This window comes from Rhamphochromis sp. 'chilingali' (assembly GCF_963969265.1).
Source record: "Rhamphochromis sp. 'chilingali' genome assembly, chromosome: 14".
Taxonomy (NCBI): Eukaryota; Metazoa; Chordata; class Actinopteri; order Cichliformes; family Cichlidae; genus Rhamphochromis; species Rhamphochromis sp. 'chilingali'.
This window is the reverse complement of record NC_137941.1, coordinates 30646124-30665254: the sequence shown is the minus strand read 5'-3', so window position 1 is coordinate 30665254 and position 19131 is coordinate 30646124. Positions and strand designations below refer to the sequence as shown.

Here is a 19131-nt window from a genome sequence, read left to right as displayed (position 1 = left end):
AATATTTTCATGGACCGGCCTTTAAGGTGTCGCGGATAAATACAACAAAATAAAACTAGTACCTAGGGATGGGTATCGTTTAGGTTTTATCCGATACCTCTCATGTTTAGCCGTTTCCCTCTTTTTCTTTGGTCATTTTAGCCTTTTTGGCCAGGGTGAAGGGAGTATCTGCCATCAAACAAGAAGACAGCCGCATGTACCTATGATGATGTTTGCTAGGTCACCTTACATGCATTAATGTAATAACGTGGTTAGCCTACTCAACGTAAATTACACACGAACAACATTAAGCTACTCACGCAGAGAAGAACGGCTGCTGCTGCATCATCATCCTCATCATTTCTGCTACACTGGCAGGGCTAGGGGCCAGGACTCTCCTCTTCGTGTTTTTGGGGATGTTGCTAACTCTGGGTCCGATAACAGACACCACACCCGCAGTAGATGTGCTCGGTGTGAGGTCTCGCAGCAAGCTATCAAATACGGTGCATTTCTCGGCTTTTAAAAAAAAAAAAAACGCTATGCGTCGCCAGGTGTTTCATCGGATTCGAGGTGCTACCTCCTTTGACAGTATCACAGTATCAGCTTAAAGCACTTGTTGCAGGCTGCTGAGTTTGCATCTTTTGCTGTGAAGTACAGCCAGACTTTTGACCGCTTCGCCTTGGGCATTTTTAATCTGTAGCTCTGCTCTAAAAGAACGTACGTACCTGGCCCCGCCTACTATCCTCAGAAACGTAAAATGATTGGCTAGAAGTGTATCACAGCTCAGGAAAAAAAAGCACCGAAATAAAGCACCAAAATGTGCGCTGCTTTTCGATCTGGTTACTACCGTTTATGTCAGAACCAGTACCCATCCCTACTAGTACCGGTACCGAAAAAAAGAAGATTTATTCATAACACGTGAAAAGACCCAGGAAAACCGAGTAAACGATAACAAAATAACGCTGAAAACCGATAAAAACCCTGAAAACTATACATTTCACACCTAAACCTCAACTCTCGCGGCCTGGTACCAAACGACTCACGGACCGGTACCGGTCCGAGGCCCGGGGGTTGGAGACCGCTGATCTAATACAAATCATTCTGAACTTTGCTTTTAGCTTCAGTTGCATGAAAAGGTTTATGTACCTATAATATACTAATAATTGTAGTTGTATAATAAAAGTATTTACTCTAATCAATAAACAATCCTGACTCCAGAAAGTACAACTTCACTGAAAGTTAGCTTCAGTGATACAAGTGGGGATTCTGAGGTTGAAGGCACGTACTCCTGTTTCTACAAAGTTTGGTTATTCACAAAGCCTGATCATTTCAGACAGTGCACAAGAACAGACAATGCTTCCAGTTCCAGAATCTAATAAGAAAATACCTTACATTTTACTTCTGCTGGCTGCAAAAGAGACTTCCAGTATAGAAGTTTATGGGAAAATGACCATCAGCTCCCTTTGCTCTGTGACTTTAATAAACTCTTTCCTGATGTCCTTAAGGGATTATTCACTGAAAAAGGAACATTGTAAATTGTAGTCCAAAACAGAAAAATAAAACAAAACAAAAGAGGATGAAGCTGACAGGGAATGAATGACAGTTGACCAATGAGGTGTTTATAAAGCCACAATAAGACAAACTGTGGAAACAAAGGAAAATCAGCAGGCACACTGCTCTCCTCAGGGGTCGGAGTCCTGCAAAGATCACAGGAAGAGAACAATTTGACCTCTTAAATGAGGTGAAGAAGAGCCAAACACCTGCAGGAACTTCTACAGCCGTTGTAACCACTGGTTTTCTGTCCTCTATGGAAAAAAAATACTTTATATTAAAGATTTAAGGCAATACATCTGAAATGTACAAAGACTCTTCTGCATTTTGTAAATAATTTTTGTTTTGTTTGTTTTTTAATATCCTTGCCAATAGGCCTGCCGATTATAGCAAAAAATGTAATCTCAATACCTTTTGTTAATATGGGTATCCAACCTCTTAGCATCATTTAGCCTTATTATTTACAGATTTTGAGGTAAAAAAAATTTATTTAACCTATCTTTTCAGAAACTAAATTAAACAAGCTACAGCCTTTTCTGGACCGAATTTGATCAAATGGCCTCAGCCCACCCAGTTACCCAACTCTAAAGCATGGTGAAGGGAGCATCATGGTTTGTGGGTGATTTGTTATGTCATGACCAGTACATTTTAAAATCATTGAGAAAAAGAAATGAACAGGTCATAGCTGTATGAAGACATTTTAAAGCAGAATGTCAAAGCAGCAGTCCAAAATTTAATAAACTGGAAAGCTTTGGTGCAATGTACAATGATCCAAAGCACAAAATGACATCAACAATAATGGTATGATTGGACAAAAATTAAAGTTCATGTTTTGGATATACCATTTAACCCAACTGAGATGCTTTTCGATTGTTTGAAAATGCTGTTCAATCGGTAATATTAATAATAAAGTTTTGTAAGTTTTGTAAGGAGTGGTCCAGAAGTGTTGCAGAAGGTTCTGTGAGTTACTAAATTCACATAACAAGGTCGCATAATTTTATCAGTGTTTTGAAGTGTGCCCTATTAGTGTGTTATGAATTCAGTCTGACTGCATCTGTCTATATTTGAGACTTGAAGGTGAAGATTACATCACAATTTAAGAGAAATTAAATCTTAAAACCCAATAATTCCAAAGTGTACAGAAACTTTTTCTTGCAACCGTGTTTGGTGACATGGGGATATGACACTCATGATGTGAGATTAGTAAAGAAATGACATCTTCCACTGCGGGAGAGGGAGATTGAAATAGTCTACACAGATGGTGCACCTAATACCTCCAGACACAAGCCCTTTTTATTAGTTTTTATATAACACTTTATGGAAAAAGACAGGAAGGTGCCAAAATGCATGTGGATGCCGAGGCAGGTTCACTGAACCACAGAAGGAGCTACTGATAGATGATCTGATATTTACCGGACAATAAAGGCAAATAATCATTCAGAGGACAGGTTATTGCAGTATTGACTTCGGTAATTCCCAAACTACAGGAGGCCTGGATGGACCAGGCAGAATTCAAATCTTCATTATAATATAAAAAGATGCCTTTTTGTCCAGTTGAAAGAAAATGTGTTGCTCTAAGAAAATATAGATACACATTATAAACATTTTTCCTCATAAATGTTTACTGTAGATTCACTAAAAAGGAGAAGACCACAGCCAAATAGAGGTTAAAATTGGTGGCAGATGGCATTTCTGTCAAACCCCACTGGACACCCTGGCAAGTATCCAGTATGAATGTTCATGTCCAAACCAGGACAACACAATTATATTATTACTCACACCAAGAATAAATGAATAGATTTGTTGGATTGGGATGGCCAATAAGGTTTAAACTGATCATATGTAATAATAATAATAATAATAATAATAATAATAATAATAATAATAATAATAATAATAATAATTAAACAACAACAACAAAACAATAAGGCACAAAATGACAATTCATTATTTTTCATTATAAATGGTTTCATCTAAAATGTCATCACAGTTTCTTGATCCCTTCTGCAATATTTTCAGTCTGCTTTGTTATTCAACCACCTCTTTAAAGTCCAAACACATTTTAAATTTGTCTTGTAATACCTAAAACCACTATCCATCCAGTCAACACTAAATACCAACCAGGATGTCTGTATATGTGATCATAAAGGGTTAGAATAAAGATCATTTTTCTCTGACTTCTACATTTCTACTGTAGCTGATAAAATGTCACTGCTTCTGCCAACATGCCCTCTTGCCCCTTTTACAGATTACAGTGCTGCACCTGGCTAGTCCTATGTTGTTTGAGCCAGAACAGAACAAACCCAAGGCAGGATCATTACTGGCCTCACAGTATGTTGAGCTCAACTGGGCTTTATAGCCGAGCATTCAAACAGCAAAGCCTAAGACTTAAACTTGTAAACATCCATTCTGATTTTAAATGTCTATTTACCAAAAGGATCTTTACATAAGGCGAAAGATTTAATTCTCAGGTATTATGGCATCAATATAATAAGCCAATATAATAAGCAGCCATGGTATAAGTCAGAACAGAAATGCAAAGAACTTCCTTGAATGTTCCACCAATCTAACAACTCCATTCTTTAATGTCTGTTAAGCATCTTGTTACTTGTCTTCAGCATAGTTTTAATAAGATAACGGGTGGAAGATCTAAAATATCTTCAGTTTTAAAAGCCAACTATTTCAGTGCTGATCTGAAAACCTCAGCAGAGAAACACCCTCTACTGTTCAGGTAGAAAACTCAAAATTATGCTGAAAGATGCTAAATAATCACCGAAGCATCATACTAGCCAAAATACAGACGCTTGACCAGAAAATAATGCCTTGCAGACAGGAAGGTTACGATGCCTTGCATTATATTCAGTGACACGTATTTACAGCAACAGGGCAACTTTCAACTCTTAAGTGGGTTATTTTATTATGGGCTGTTTTTATTTTCAAAATGTTAGAAGCTTAACAAGTTCTTCTTATGTCTCTACAATAAACTCAGGCATGTCATTGCTCATCAGTCACATAAGGGTCCAGTTAAACCAATTTAACCTGCAAACCCACCTACTGGTCATGCTATGTAACTACCAAAGCGAAAAACATCAAGTAAACTAAAAGTTAACTTGTTTTTGAATAAGCCCACAGAAACCAAGGGAAACCCTGGAAGCAGCGCAACTCCTCCTGGGTGTTTACAAAAACCAACACTCAATGTTCAGTCCGGCACCATGTGAGCAAGGCTACACATACCTCTTCCCCGTTACATTTCGTTTCTCCAAAAATTCAATGGCTGGATACCAGCATAGATTAATAACCTTTTCTCCCTCATAAGCTTTACAGGACTATTAACAGGTTGAGCTCGTGAACAAAGAACTGGTTCTGTGGGGGTTTCTGCGGCCGAATAAAGCAAAGGTGAAATTATTATGAGCATGTTTGGGTTCCTGCGGGTCTCTTTAAATGCTAGCACACCTCATTTTCCTGAGGCTGTTTGAACCCAGAGTCCTCTGGAGCACACGATAACCACTTTAAGAACAGCTGAGGCAGCTATACCAACAAGCAAACTGAACAGATTTCAATAAGCTGTTATAAGAAGGGGTGGAGAGGATAAAAACACCTCACATGAATGCTTGTGTAAGGTTAAAATACACGGAGCACATATTCCTGACTTTGAATTTGCATAAAACTAATTTCCAGACAGGAAGGTTACGATTACTCTTCCTCTGTAAAACACAGTGACATCTCAGTGGCTGTATTTTAATCACATTTCATATACTCCTCTTAATTTCCGTCAAATGTGAAGCAACGTATTTATATTTTTTCTGTCCTTGGTACATCCTTGAAAATAGACGGCAGTGAAGATGCTCATAACTGTGTAGCTTTTTTCCCCCCCGCTCACAGCCATGTTATTAATTCCAAGGAGTTGCTCACTAAGCAATTAAAAATCCATGAATCTGAATACAAAGCTGAAAAAGGCTATAAAAAAATAAAGAAATATAAAAAAAAGTATTCAGTTCATTAAGAAGAAGAAGAAATGCCTTCTGCCATCTGTGACTGCACACTGAACCTACTGGAATCTCATTTAAACAGCTTACCCAAAACATGAAGAGTACGTTGAATGGGATTTATTTCAAGCCTGCAGCATGGAAGTTTAAAGCAATGTTGCCGAGCCCTTGTAATGCATATCAATCCATTTTTTGAAGGCTATAATTCTTCCTGCGAATGTCAAGTTTCTTTTTCTATCTGACTTTCTCAGAAGCTAAGTTTATCCCCCATGACGATAACCTCAGTTAGTATACTGCTGTGTGTGTCTGATGCTACGTCACGTTCCTCTGTAGCTCTGGAAAACCAATCGCTCGCAGCTGATTTAAAATTCATCCAGTTCGACACACCAGTGAGGAAGTGTTTAAGCAGACATCAGATTTCAAATTCTGATTTACTAAAACATACTGATATGTATAACATACTCCAAGGTGATGAAATTTGAACTATCCATCTACTAGTTCAAATTAGGAAAGGCCTAAATGTAACGCACGTTTAATTATATGTAAAACTCCCATGTTCCAGCTTTATAGTGACACAGTTCACAAGACTAACTGCGTTCACACTAGGCATGTGCACGGTCAACAAGACATTTATACACTGCTACTCTTGCTAGTAGGCACCAGAAATACTAGTCGGTTAAATCTATTATTGTTGTTTTACTAAGTTACCTGTTGGTTCAAAGATGTTACAACGCCACCTGAGACCAACTAGTGCTGCAGCCCTGACAAATGCCTGAGACCCCCTCGCTCTCTGTGAGGGAACTTGAAATGAAACAGATTGAAAGTAAGAAGATGACAGCTGCGTGAAACACCACAGCTCTGCAGTACATTGATGAAGAAAATGAACTTTTGTATGTTGGCTGTGTGAGAGAAAACTGGCATATAACCACACTGAAGTGGTCCAAGTAATTTGTAACCACATTATGCACAGACGTGGATGCTAGCCTGCCATGAAAGGGGCTACTGCTGCTAGCAAACATTTATCAAACTAATCTGACACTGTGTGGCCCCAGCGGTATACACGGCACAAAGTGCTGCACATTTCACCAACATTCATAACAAGATTTGAATGTTGAGGAATCCGTTAATGGTCTCAAATGACTCCTAAATTCATACACAGCTATTCTAAGGTCAGTGTTTATCCTTGTCTGTTAGATTGCGCCCAGCGTCTTCTGCCTTTTACACTAGTTAACTAGTCTGATTTTTTTTCCTGTCTCGTTCAAATGACTTGTAAATTAGTCCCCAGGAACATCCTGGGGACCATTTTGTTTTGGACGTGCCCAGAAATGAAATATAGGAGTAGAGTCGAGAAGACCTCAGTGACGAGTAGAGTAGAAGTATTTGAAGCAAAACATGACTGCCACTTATGGTGAAGCAAGAATAACTCCAAGTTTCCCACCTCGACATTTAAAAAAAACAAAAAAAACTTGATAATACGCAGCACCATTTGAGCCCAGCACTGCCTGTTCTGTTTGTCTGAGTCGTTGGACAACAGCAATTACGTTATTTCAAGCAGGCAGCATTGAAAGAAAGGCTTTCAGAATGAAAATATGAACGGGCATCACAGGGAATAAGGAGGCAAAATGCAACGTTGAAACTGTGGGAGAAACTGCTTGGTAATACCCTGCCAAGATTTCAGATAAACTAATTACGTCCGTTACTAGCTTGCAGATGACCTTTTCTATGAAATTGTTCTTCTCACCTGCCCTTTGGCACTCATGCATGTCATAAATATTTTGTGGCTGCAAAATAATATGCATGTGCTTGAATGATTCATACGTGAATGAGTTATGCCAGCGAAAGACCACTCCAATAGAAGGACAATAACTACTGTTAGTTCTTTGGCTACACTGAAAGCACAGTAATGTTTGTGGAACATGTGTGTAGCAGAGCTTGTTAGTAGATACACCTGAAGAGCACGTTCTACTTAAGATTATGTTAGTTAACAGGAAAACAAGACTTGAGGATTTATTTCATGGGTTCTGTTGTGTTTTTAGCTTTTGAAAACAGCACAGCACTGTGGAACTGTCACTATCTACTGGCTGTTAACTGGATTTTGGTGTCAATTCCTCAGACCGGTCTGATTTTGTGATTGCTAAATAGATCTCCGCAGCATATTCCCACTTCTTACACACTAATCTTACGCACGGTGTAGCCACTTTGATTGAAACAGTGAAAATGCACCGTTGCAGCATGTGCAGTGGAAACTGCCTACAACTGTTAGACAGTTGTTTGGTGTAGTGTAATTTTGAAACAGCATGTTAAAAATGAATCTGTGCATTTTCACTAGCTTGTGTTTTCTGTCCATTTTAGCATGTTATTCAGTAAAGGAGGATCACAGCTGTGCTTGTTGGGTAATTTAGCTGGAACTCAGCAGAAGAAATGCTAGTACTCTCATGAGATCAAGCCTGCCATGAGATCTACATACATTTAGTGTTCTATGGTGTTTTTCCATGTTAGTTGGATGAACACTTGTTGGGAAACACTTGGAAAACCACTTGTCATTAACCTGACTAACTCCATCTTCACTTCTGGTGTTGCACTACGTGTTCTACTCCACCCTTCCCACCTCATATGTACACGTACACAGTGAAACCCACAGATTGCAGCCTGGTAACAGAGAGAAATTATGAGAGAACCTGGCGTGACTAGAAATGAATGCAGCAGAGGCACTCACACTGCTCTGAAATGAACACAGCAGTACAAATTAGGTAAATACAAGGTTTAGTTTCTTTTCTATCATTTAAATACTGATTTTTAAAAAAGTAAATGTTTCTGTCAGTGTTCCAGAGTCAGTTGAGATATCATTTGATAGATGCACATGAACCTTGTGCAGAGCACTGCATTCCAAAAGGCACAACACTATTAGAGATACCAAACACTGACCCTGATTTAGGAGGGAGAAAGCGCCTCAGAACGATAGCTGGACAGAACAAATGATAAATGTCAACACTGAAGCCCAAAGTGACCAGTATGTAGCTCACTGCTGACACTAATTTCCAAGCCTGTTTAAGCAGTCACTAAGGCTTTTCAAACAGCCTGTGTGTTCTAGATCATCAAGTTCAACAATGTCTGCCTGCGGGACAAAACAGCAAAACTCAGGCCAAAGTGATAAAATGCCTGCTGTTAAAGAACTAAAACCATTAGACCTAGTGGAGAAACAAAGGGCGAGAGAGCACAGAGCACACTCAGCTGTGCAAAGGAATACGGAACAAAATGAAAGGAGCATTTGTGCTGACGTGTATCACTTGGCAAACAGTAACACACATCCAGAGGCGTCAGATTGTTTGAAAAAACGTGTCAAGACACCTGTTTGAATGACATAAGCTATGTAAAGAACCAAAGATAAACTAAGTACTTACTAATATGTAAGAAAACCAGTTGTTTCTGATCTCCTTATTCACTGTCAAATACACACAGAATATATATATATATATACATATACATATATATATATATACATATATATATATATATATATATATATATACATATATATATATATATATATATAGATATATATATATATATATATATATATATATATATATATATATATATATATATACACTTATTTAAATGAAGACACGCTAGCTCTTTCTTTTCTACACTTAACAATACATCTGTGGGCCCTTACCTGTGTCTGTGCTCATCGTGTCCTCCCTGTCCATGTATGATCACCTGTCCTGAGGCGTGCTTGCCCTCCTTGGGTGTGTCAATATGAGGGATAAGCACATCCTCCAAGCCCAGGTCAAAGCGCTTGTGCTTGGAATTATCTGGGAGGAAAAAGAAGGCCCCAAAGCATAAGGTGATGAAGGCACTGAGGATGAGGAGGAGGATGAACTTCTCAGAGAGCCTCAACGTGGCCCTATGGTGCGGGAAGGAGGAGGCACCCGGCGACAGAGTGGGTATCCTGCGGCCCGACAGCGGTAGTAGAGCCGGCGTTGTCATCTTTTGACCGTTTGAAATTGACTTTACTAGGGATGGGGTAAGGTGGGTTTCACAGGTGCCACGGGTTGCTGTAGCGGCATGCACCGACTGGTTAACTTTATTATCTCATCCCTGCTTTGGTAGGTCCAGAAACCAAAAGAGGCAGAGATCCCTCAGTAACAGGGTGACTTGTCAGCAGGAACATGGCCATGATAGTTCTGAAAAAAAGTACACAGAGGCATTCAGTTAGGAGACAAAAAAAAATCAAATGAGAGCATATTTAACAGACTAAACACCATTGTAGAAAAACCTTGCCTTTTCCTTCCTTCATTTTTTACCATTTTTTTTAGATAGTCAATGCTCTCTATGCACTGGCAGGATAGACGAGTTGATGTCCTTTATAGTCTTTCCTTCAGTTGTCATTTCTCCACCTTGGCAGCATGTCTTTTGTAACCACTAGTATCCTCTCACCATGCACTCTCCCTGACAGGCTTCTACTGAGCCAAACAGCTCTGAATTACAATCAAAAGCAAAGTGACAGCTCAAGTAAATGGCATGTCTTATATCAAGCAAGAGCTGATATATTAGAGTAATAAACAATCCTTTTGGCTTGCTATGGTGATTTTAACAACATGTCATCTGGAAAATAGTCTCTCACTCTCTTTCTCTTTCCACAAACACACACAAAAGACTTAATCCTTTGGCCATGAGAAAAATGATAGATTTTCCAAGAGGCTTAAGGTATCAAGAGTTTGTGTAGTATCTGTTCGATCAAGTGTCCTTTACGCATACTGGCTTTAGTGCCACCGCAGAGTGAGCACAGCTTTCTTTCTACAGTTTCATCTTATTGCAGTGGTGTATTTCTTGCTACCACACATGTATCATGATAAAAAGCACAAAAGTAACACACAATGCACAGTTGTGTTCCAAACTCTAGCCAAAAAAAGGGAGTAAGCCGCGCTTTCTAAGTACATTGCATGCCTGTTTTCTGTGCTGTACTACATCTGAATATCAACCCACCTATTAAACACCCGTGGGCTATACTGGAAAAGATAAGGGTTTTATTCCCTCGTGCCGGCAGATGTGGAAAGAAGACGTGGGGCAAATGTCTCATTCGGCTCAGCAGCTGCTCCAAGTGCGAATGTAAAGGATGGATGGAAATGAAGCAAGTACCCCTTTAAAGACAAACATTGCTATTCGTACTAAAGCCTGCGGGGTTGGCGCTAGACAGTGTTAACAGAGCCCTGTTTTTCCTGTACTTTTCCATCATGTTGGTATGGAGCTGCGTCTCCACGCAGAATACCAAGTTCATTCTGTGACAGTGCCAGCCTGTGTGAGGTGATTAGCCAATACAAAACGCTAGCTAACAAGCAAATGCGCTAACTTACCCGGCTAATACTGGCTAGCAATGGAAAGAAAAAAGGAAAATAAAGTTCCTGTCAACGCTCAGGGGGAAACCCACACAATAAATACAAATAGCCCGACATACGCGTTTCGGTCCGTTGACATTTGAGCTACCCCGGAGGTTGTAAAGACAGAGCTTTAAAACCCTCAGCCTGCCCAGGTGCTAGCTATTTGGCTACAAGGCTAGCACTAGCTAGCTGGCTGGCTGCGAATTGACAGAGGCGGTCTCTTGTGTGGAAGCCACTCTGCTGCATCACCACCTTTCTCATATGCTCGTCGAAAATCGATGCCTGTCGGGATTCCCGGTCCACGTTTTGAAAGGAGTCGCTGTAGCAGGTGTCCTCATGTCCACAAATGAAACACCGTGGTGTCGTGCCGTGGCTGAACCGCTGACCATCAGCTCAGACCCACATAGCGTTACAGCTCCGCGGAGAGGATGTTGATAACCGGTCGCTCTGTTGGACTGCAGCGACGGACTGAGTGCGAGCTGCTGCTGCTCGGCGATTCAGCATCAACTACTCTGCCTACCCGAGTTAGGGACCGTCTGACAATTTCGCTGGGCAGAATTACTGTTCTGTATGTAAAAAAAAAGGCACACCAACAATGGCACACACCCCAGCCTGCTAGAGGGCTAGATTCTTCGTCCCTATGATTCACCTCTGTAAAACTGAAAAACAGCTGCAGCGTGCATGATACTACATTTGTGCAAATTATGGTCCAATCCTTCACCTCAATTTTTTTTTTTTTAGCATTTGTTTGATATACTTAAATTAGAGATGCACCCTTTTCCAGCACAGATGTGATGATTCTATTGTAGTGTTAGATTAATATGTCTGTGAAGGTTCTCAGTCATCCAGGTCATCGTAGTCAAAGGAGCTTGCAAAGAAAAGCGTCTGGACTTCTTTAAGTTACTTGAAGACGTTTCACCTCTCATCCGAGAAGCTTCTTCAGTTCTAAGGTCAAATGGTGGAGAGTCCCAGATATAAACCTAGTGGGAGTTTCCCCCCACAGAGGGACAAAAGGACCCCCTGATGATCCTCTAATCCACTGAGCCAAGGTGTGAAACTGGGTGTGGGTCCCAATCAGCCAGAGTTTCGGGTGTGTTCATTGTGAAACCTGGCCCCACCTTATCATGCGAATTCCTGAGATCAGATGGCCCAGGATGTGAGTGGGCGTTAAGGCGTCTGGGAAGAGATCTCAAAACTGGATTATAGATGGCAGAGAGTTGGTGTCGTAAACCCCCGCCTCTGTTCAAAGATGGTCGCTCACAGTGGACATAGATGGCTTCTTTCACTCCTCTTTCAAACCATCTGTCCTCTCTGTCCAAAATGTGAACATTGGCATCCTCGAAAGAGTGTCCTTTATCCTTAAGATGCAGATGGACAGCTGAGTCTTGTCCTGTGGAGGTGGCTCTTCTGTGTTGTGCCATGCGCTTGTGAAATGGCTGTTTGGTCTCTCCAATGTAGAGGTCTGGGCATTCCTCGCTGCACTGTACAGCATACACCACATTGTTACAACAACATTGTCATCCCCTATGTAGCCGGTGTATCAGAAAAACTCAGGAGAGTTTTCTCCAAGCATGACATCCCGGTGCTTTTCAGACCCAGCAACACGCTCAGACAAAAACTGGTTCACCCGAAAGACAAAACGCCAAAACACAGACTTAACAATGTGGTGTATGCTGTACAGTGCAGCGAGGAATGCCCAGACCTCTACATTGGAGAGACCAAACAGCCACTTCACAAGCGCATGGCACAACACAGAAGAGCCACCTCCACAGGACAAGACTCAGCAGTCCATCTGCATCTTAAGGATAAAGGACACTCTTTCGAGGATGCCAATGTTCACATTTTGGACAGAGAGGACAGATGGTTTGAAAGAGGAGTGAAAGAAGCCATCTATGTCCACTGTGAGCGACCATCTTTGAACAGAGGCGGGGGTTTACGACACCAACTCTCTGCCATCTATAATCCAGTTTTGAGATCCCTTCCCAGACGCCTTAACGCCCACTCACATCCTGGGCCATCTGATCTCAGGAATTCGCATGATAAGGTGGGGCCAGGTTTCACAATGAACACACCCGAAACTCTGGCTGATTGGGACCCACACCCAGTTTCACACCTTGGCTCAGTGGATTAGAGGATCATCAGGGGGTCCTTTTGTCCCTCTGTGGGGGGAAACTCCCACTAGGTTTATATCTGGGACTCCCCACCATTTGACCTTAGAACTGAAGAAGCTTCTCGGATGAGAGGTGAAACATCTTCAAGTAACTTAAAGAAGTCCAGACGCTTTTCTTTGCAAGCTCCTTTGATTAGATTAATATGCTGTATTCGTCACTCTTGGCAAGAGACGGAGAATCATTTATTTATGTATTAAGGAAAAATCAAAGGTTGATTTAAACACTGTTTTCTTGAGTTAAACAAATACAGTATAACAAATAAGTGTATTTAATAAAATATTATAGCCCAGCTTATATAGGTGCCAATATTTGGTGATAAATCAATCTATATTTTTTCTTTAGGCACACAAAACAAATAGATTTCCATAGCATTCATTATATGTAGTTATTTATGAGTCCTTACTAGGACAAACTTATTTTTTTGTATCATTGCAACATCAATTAGTCATTAATGGTCTGGTTGTTGTATTTGTGGAGTATGTGCCCCCTGATCGGTTCTGTTCATAATTTTTATGGACAGGATTTCTAGGCGCAGCCAAGTGGCGGAGGGCTTTCGCTTTGGTGGCCTCAGAATCTCATCTCTGCTTTTCGCAGATGATGTGGTTCTGTTGGCTTCATCGGGTGAGGGCCTCCAGCTCGCACTGGAACAGTTCGCAGCCGAGTGTGAAGCAGCGGGAATGAGGATCAGCACCTCCAAATCTGAGGCCATGGTTCTCAGCCGGAAAAGGGTGGAGTGCCCACTCCGGGTCGGGGATGAGTTCCTGCCCCAAGTGGAGGAGTTCAAGTATCTCGGGGTCTTGTTCGCGAGTGATGGGAGAAGGGAGCCGGAGATCGACAGACGGATTGGGGCTGCAGCTGCAGTAATGCGGACGCTGCACCGGTCCGTCGTGGTGAAGAGGGAGCTGAGTGTAAAAGCGAAGCTCTCAATTTACCAGTCGATCTAAGTCCCTACCCTCACCTATGGCCACGAGCTGTGGGCAGTGACCGAAAGAACGAGATCGCGGATACAAGCGGCAGAAATGAGCTTCCTCGAAGGGTGGCTGGCCTCTCCCTTAGAGATAGGGTGAGAAGTTCGGCCATCCGGGAGGGGCTCAGAGTAGAGCAGCTGCTGCTCCACATCGAAAGGAGCCAGCTGAGGTGGTTCGGGCATCTGACAAGGATGCCCCCTGGGCGCCTCCTGGGTGAGGTGTTCCAGGCATGTCCCACCGGGAGGAGGCCCCGGGGCAGACCCAGGACACGCTGGAGAGATTATATCTCTCGGCTGGCCTGGGAACGCCTTGGTATTCCCCCGGATAAGCTGGAGGAGGTGGCTGGGGAGAGGGAGGTCTGGGCCTCTTTGCTTAGGCTGCTGCCCCCGCGACCCGGCCCTGGACAAAGCGGATGAAGATGGATGGATGGATGGATGTGCCCCCTGATGGACAAACTATGCAATGTCAACACTTGTAGCATGGTTGAGGGGTGTTTCTCCCAGTGCAAGGATATAAATGTACTGAACTGGTATGTCATAGTAAAATAACACCTGACAACAGGACCAACATAAATGAAATCAAAATGAGAGAAAGAAGGTATTCACACTTATTCACCTTCTTTACTTTAGTTTCATTTCAGCTGTGTGAGAGTCTTTTCTGAATACTAATATATATTAAAAAACTACCCCAAGTATACCTGGAAAAGCTGATGGAGTAGAAAGCTTGAAATTCTTGCAAAGCTTTCTCTGTGCTTTGTTAGTTCTTAGGCTGGTGGATCATGAAGTAAAAAAAATAACTAAAATAAAGATGGACCTTTTTTAGAGATTAGATATTAAGGGGTAGGTTTTTTTTGTTTGTTTTTTTAAAGAAATGTATCCGATTTTGGGTCAGTGCTGGGTCGATATCAGATCCAAATAACAGATCAATGCACCCTTAAGTTGTGAGTAAAAAGCTAACAGTTCAAAAATGAATAATTTTACTGCATTGCAGTCTGTTTGGGGTCATTATCATACTGAAAAATGATTATCTTGCCAATCAGATGTTTTTCAGATAAAAAAAAAAAACTGATAGTACTCTTCTATATTCATAAATCCATTGTTGTGTAAAAAAAAAAAAAGTAAAATATGGATTCATCATTGTCACTGATTTTCAGTCCAGTTCTTATGTCATTTGTCATAGCTCAATATATTTGTGATGAACACTGAATGAACTGAAGGAGCAGTTGACTCTCAGGTCCTGTGTCAGGTCTGACTGGGACTTTCTTCTCATTTCTTAAGGACATGACTTTAAGATACTGTTCATCTGCTGTATCGAAATCAAGCTTTATTAACACACATAATTCCACGATTGCACAGAAAAAGCACAGCATATAAAGGAAAAAAGTGAACATTAACTTCCTTAAAAGTGCTTTAAAAGTACAAATACCTGCAGTTACACACATCTGACTGGCACTCCCCCTCTTTAAGATGACCACAGGGGGCAGCATAGAGCGGTGTGCAATATGCTTTAAACATGCCACTTTTACTGGTTCAGAAACAGTGCAGTTGTGTTTGCCTGAGCATAGAGCTTACAGCATTGTCTGTATATATCATCATCATCATCATCATTATCATTCATTTGATCAGTAATAAAACGACCAGGGTATTTCACCTTTTTATAAACTTCAAAAACATTGTTTGACAGTTTAAACACTGGAAAATGTAGCTTTTTTAATCCTGCTTGGCTCTACATAGCAAAATAGCACTTTCACCTGCATTGTACTTTATACCACATTGCACACCTTATTCAGTGCATATATTAAGGAGCTGCTGTAAACCAGCACTACTTGGACTGAAGACCACCAGGTCATCTGCAACATATAAATTAAATAAATCTGGAGACAAAATCCCACCCTGTCTGACACCATTGCTAACACCAATGGGGCAGGAATACTGCATTCCCATCTAACCTGCATCTTCTGATGAGCATTCCAGTAATGTACCCAGGAAGTCACTGTCGTTTTAATTTAACAAAAAGTTTCCTGTGGTTTACTGGATCAGAAGCATCAATAAAACACATGAAGACTGATGAATTTTTGCCCCATACAAGTTCACCATTTCCTCAAGTGTGTATATACCATGTTTCGCTTGAAGCCAAACTGATTACCCAGGGAAGAGATATACACACTGACTCTATCCAATAGGATTCTTTCTAGAACCTTAGATGAAATACTGGCTTATAATTATCCAAACAGCTTACTTTTCCAGCTTTGTCCTTAATAACTGGGACAAGCAAAATACACAACATCGAGTCTGGTAATATTACATGGATGATAAAACCAGTGAAACAGAGCACTAAAAGAGGAGCTAGCCTTAAACTAGCATTTTTTAGATGTTCTGCAGTAATGTGACCCAAACTGCAGCCTTTATTATTAAATCATTTATGAATGGTTTCATATACCTCATGTGTATGTGTATCCTTATACACTCTAAGAAATAAAATGTTGTATTTACTCCACCCAGTTATGTCAACCAGTTCCACACAACTGGGTTAGTGAAATATAAAATGTATGATACATTTAATTTGAACAAGAAATTTTAAGTACATCTGATAAGATTTGGATAATTAAATGCAAATCAAAAGAATCCTGTTGTATTAGCTGAATATCATAATGTTGATATAACTAACCTTGTTGATTTAAATTGAGAAGACTAAATAAAACCTACTCAACCAAAACAAGCTGTACTTACTTTGAGAAATAACATGTTGTATTTACTCCACCCAGTTATGTCAACCGGTTCCACACAACTGGGTTAGTGAAATATAAAATGTATGATATATTTAATTTGAACAACAAATTTTAAGTAAATCTGATAAATCTACTCACCCAAAACACGCTCTACTGAAACTATAGGATTAAATCACTTTAACAGAATTGCAACTTAGTCTATTTAAGTTTGTAAATTAAATAAATCGAACACAAGTTTATTCAGTTAACCTAACTTTAATAACACTTTGTGTAAAACTTGTTGAAGCACACTTTGAGCAATTCAAATGCTTCTAGATCTTTTTCCCCAAACAATCTTTACATATATTCAAGTGCATTTTAGGTGCAGGAAGACAAGATACAGAATGTCATGTTAAACTGAAATGATTAAAACTGGAAAGTGTTGTGATTCCAACATTTTTAACATTAACATGACTTAATTTAAACTTGATTGGGCTACAATGAAAAGCCCACAATACAGCCCTGCAAACAGCAGGTAGAAATTACTTTTGTGTCATTTTTGTCCATATTTAGAAAAATAACCTTTGCTTCAAAACTTAAACTGAAGTCCAAAGTTAGGAGCAGTCTTTTTCAGTGTAGTTGGATGTTGGTAAAGGTTCAAGAACAAAGAACGCAGAAAAGTGAAAGGCCTTGCAGAAGTTCTTGTGGCAATTCAAACTGAACAGTTTATGAAGTGCAAGGAGAAGGGTTCGAGAACCTTAAAGTTCAGTGTCCTCTATAGTTCACTGCAGGCTGTTTCACTCAAGCAGTTTGTTTTTCAGAACCTGCACCTTCATGGATAGGTTGTTCCCATCCAACTCCATCAGCACCTTCTGAAGAAATTCAAATGTGTATTTCAGGTGCTTTGGGTAGCTCAGATTTAGACTGTAGATTAATCCAAGCAGGAGGGCACAACCCTTTGCCACATCACTAAGAGCTTGCAGCACAGTGCATCCTTCTATGATGACACCAATGTCCTCAGGTGTATCTGCAGAGTTTGCTCTCATGTCTGACAACATAGACTCCCAAAGTCAGCTGCTCTGTTTCTCTGCTTGCACCAAGATCCACATCCTTTAAATAAAAATTAAAAAAAGATAAGTTAATTGCGTACATATACATATGGACAAGTAAGTCCACCTTCCATTTCCAATCCCAAATTTAAAAAAGGAAAATAACTGATCGTTTTCCTTTTTTAACTTACCAAGAATTCCTTGAACAGGTCATCTGGCTTTTCATTTAAGTAGACACAGACAGCTTTCAGAATGCATTCCTGTCAAACATCAACGCTGGGATTCTGGTGGAGATAAGAACTCAATATGAGAGAAGTTTCCTATTTTGGTTCCTTTCAACCTCTTTACAAAACAAAGTCAAAAATATTAACACATAGCAGATATGTGATTAAGCAATGTTTCATAACTCACATCAGTGATGTGCAGTGAGGTTCATGATTGGTAAGGCACTGACTCCTCTGTGTCAGATTAACAAATATATGAACCCAAAAATCGAAGCTTTTCAATTTTGACATTACGTGAAAGCTTTCATTTTTGCTTTAATCAATTCTAGATTGTTCAACAATATATTTAATAATTGTGCCCCTAAAAATATTAAAATTAAATAGAAGATTAGAACTGGGCAATATGGACTTAAAATCCTATCATGACATTTTGTGGATAACAATAAGTCTGTGAAGGTTCACAGTCATCCAGGTCATCGTAGTCTAAGGAGCTTGGAAAGAAAAGTGAAGCTTCTTCAGTGAAGATTTCTGACACTAAACCAGAAATCAACATGGAGTCGAATTCTTTCAAACAATGTAGCAACTTAATTGATGCACATTTCTAAAATACACTACACATTCATTTCATTCTTCAAACTACAGGATCGCTGGCGCTCCCAGTGGTCATTACTGATGTCAGGGAGCAGGTGCGGTAGATGTTGGGAGTAATTTTAAAACTGTCGGTCTTAGTAGGCAAGTCTCATCTTAACAAGAATCGCAAAAGATTTTGGAAAATTACACCGAAGCAGGTTCAACAATATTTGTTAAATGTTTTCATACTTCTAACATGTGAGAGAGGTATACAAGCTAGAGTGTTAAAAAATTTGCCAGGCATCATTTGTTTAAAAAAAATGCAAAAGTATTCCCGAAAGTGTCAGATGTGTATCAGTTAGTATACATTAATCAAATTTGTCATCCTTAAATTGTTGAACTTACCAAATAATCCTCAGATGGCGATGGATTCTATCCAGGATGCTAAGCATATGCAAGTCTCAGTTGAAAATGGCGGATGATCAAACTTCCACACTGCACATGTGCAAACTCAGAAGTACGGAGAGCCTATTAGGACAATCCTC

General features: G+C 40.2%; 1 protein-coding gene and 1 long non-coding RNA gene across 2 annotated transcripts in view; both read right to left on the bottom strand.

Annotated features, from left to right (window-relative positions):
• man1a2 (mannosidase, alpha, class 1A, member 2) overlaps positions 1–11407 on the bottom strand; it is a 176831-nt gene extending 165424 nt beyond the window's left edge. Inside the window, exons 1-2 of the mRNA XM_080902403.1 lie at positions 11150–11407; positions 9193–9703 (exon numbers count right to left, since the gene is read on the bottom strand). Of these exons, the coding sequence (XP_080758529.1) occupies positions 9193–9506 (314 nt within the window). The 5' untranslated portion in view covers positions 9507–9703; positions 11150–11407. The remainder of the gene's footprint in view (positions 1–9192; positions 9704–11149) is intronic.
• A 5320-nt stretch (positions 11408–16727) lies between these two features.
• Positions 16728–19131, bottom strand: LOC308410190. Its single transcript, XR_013974137.1, has 3 exons — positions 18992–19131; positions 17984–18076; positions 16728–17853 (listed from the first exon to the last, which is right to left on the bottom strand). It is a non-coding gene; the product is annotated as an uncharacterized lncRNA (long non-coding RNA).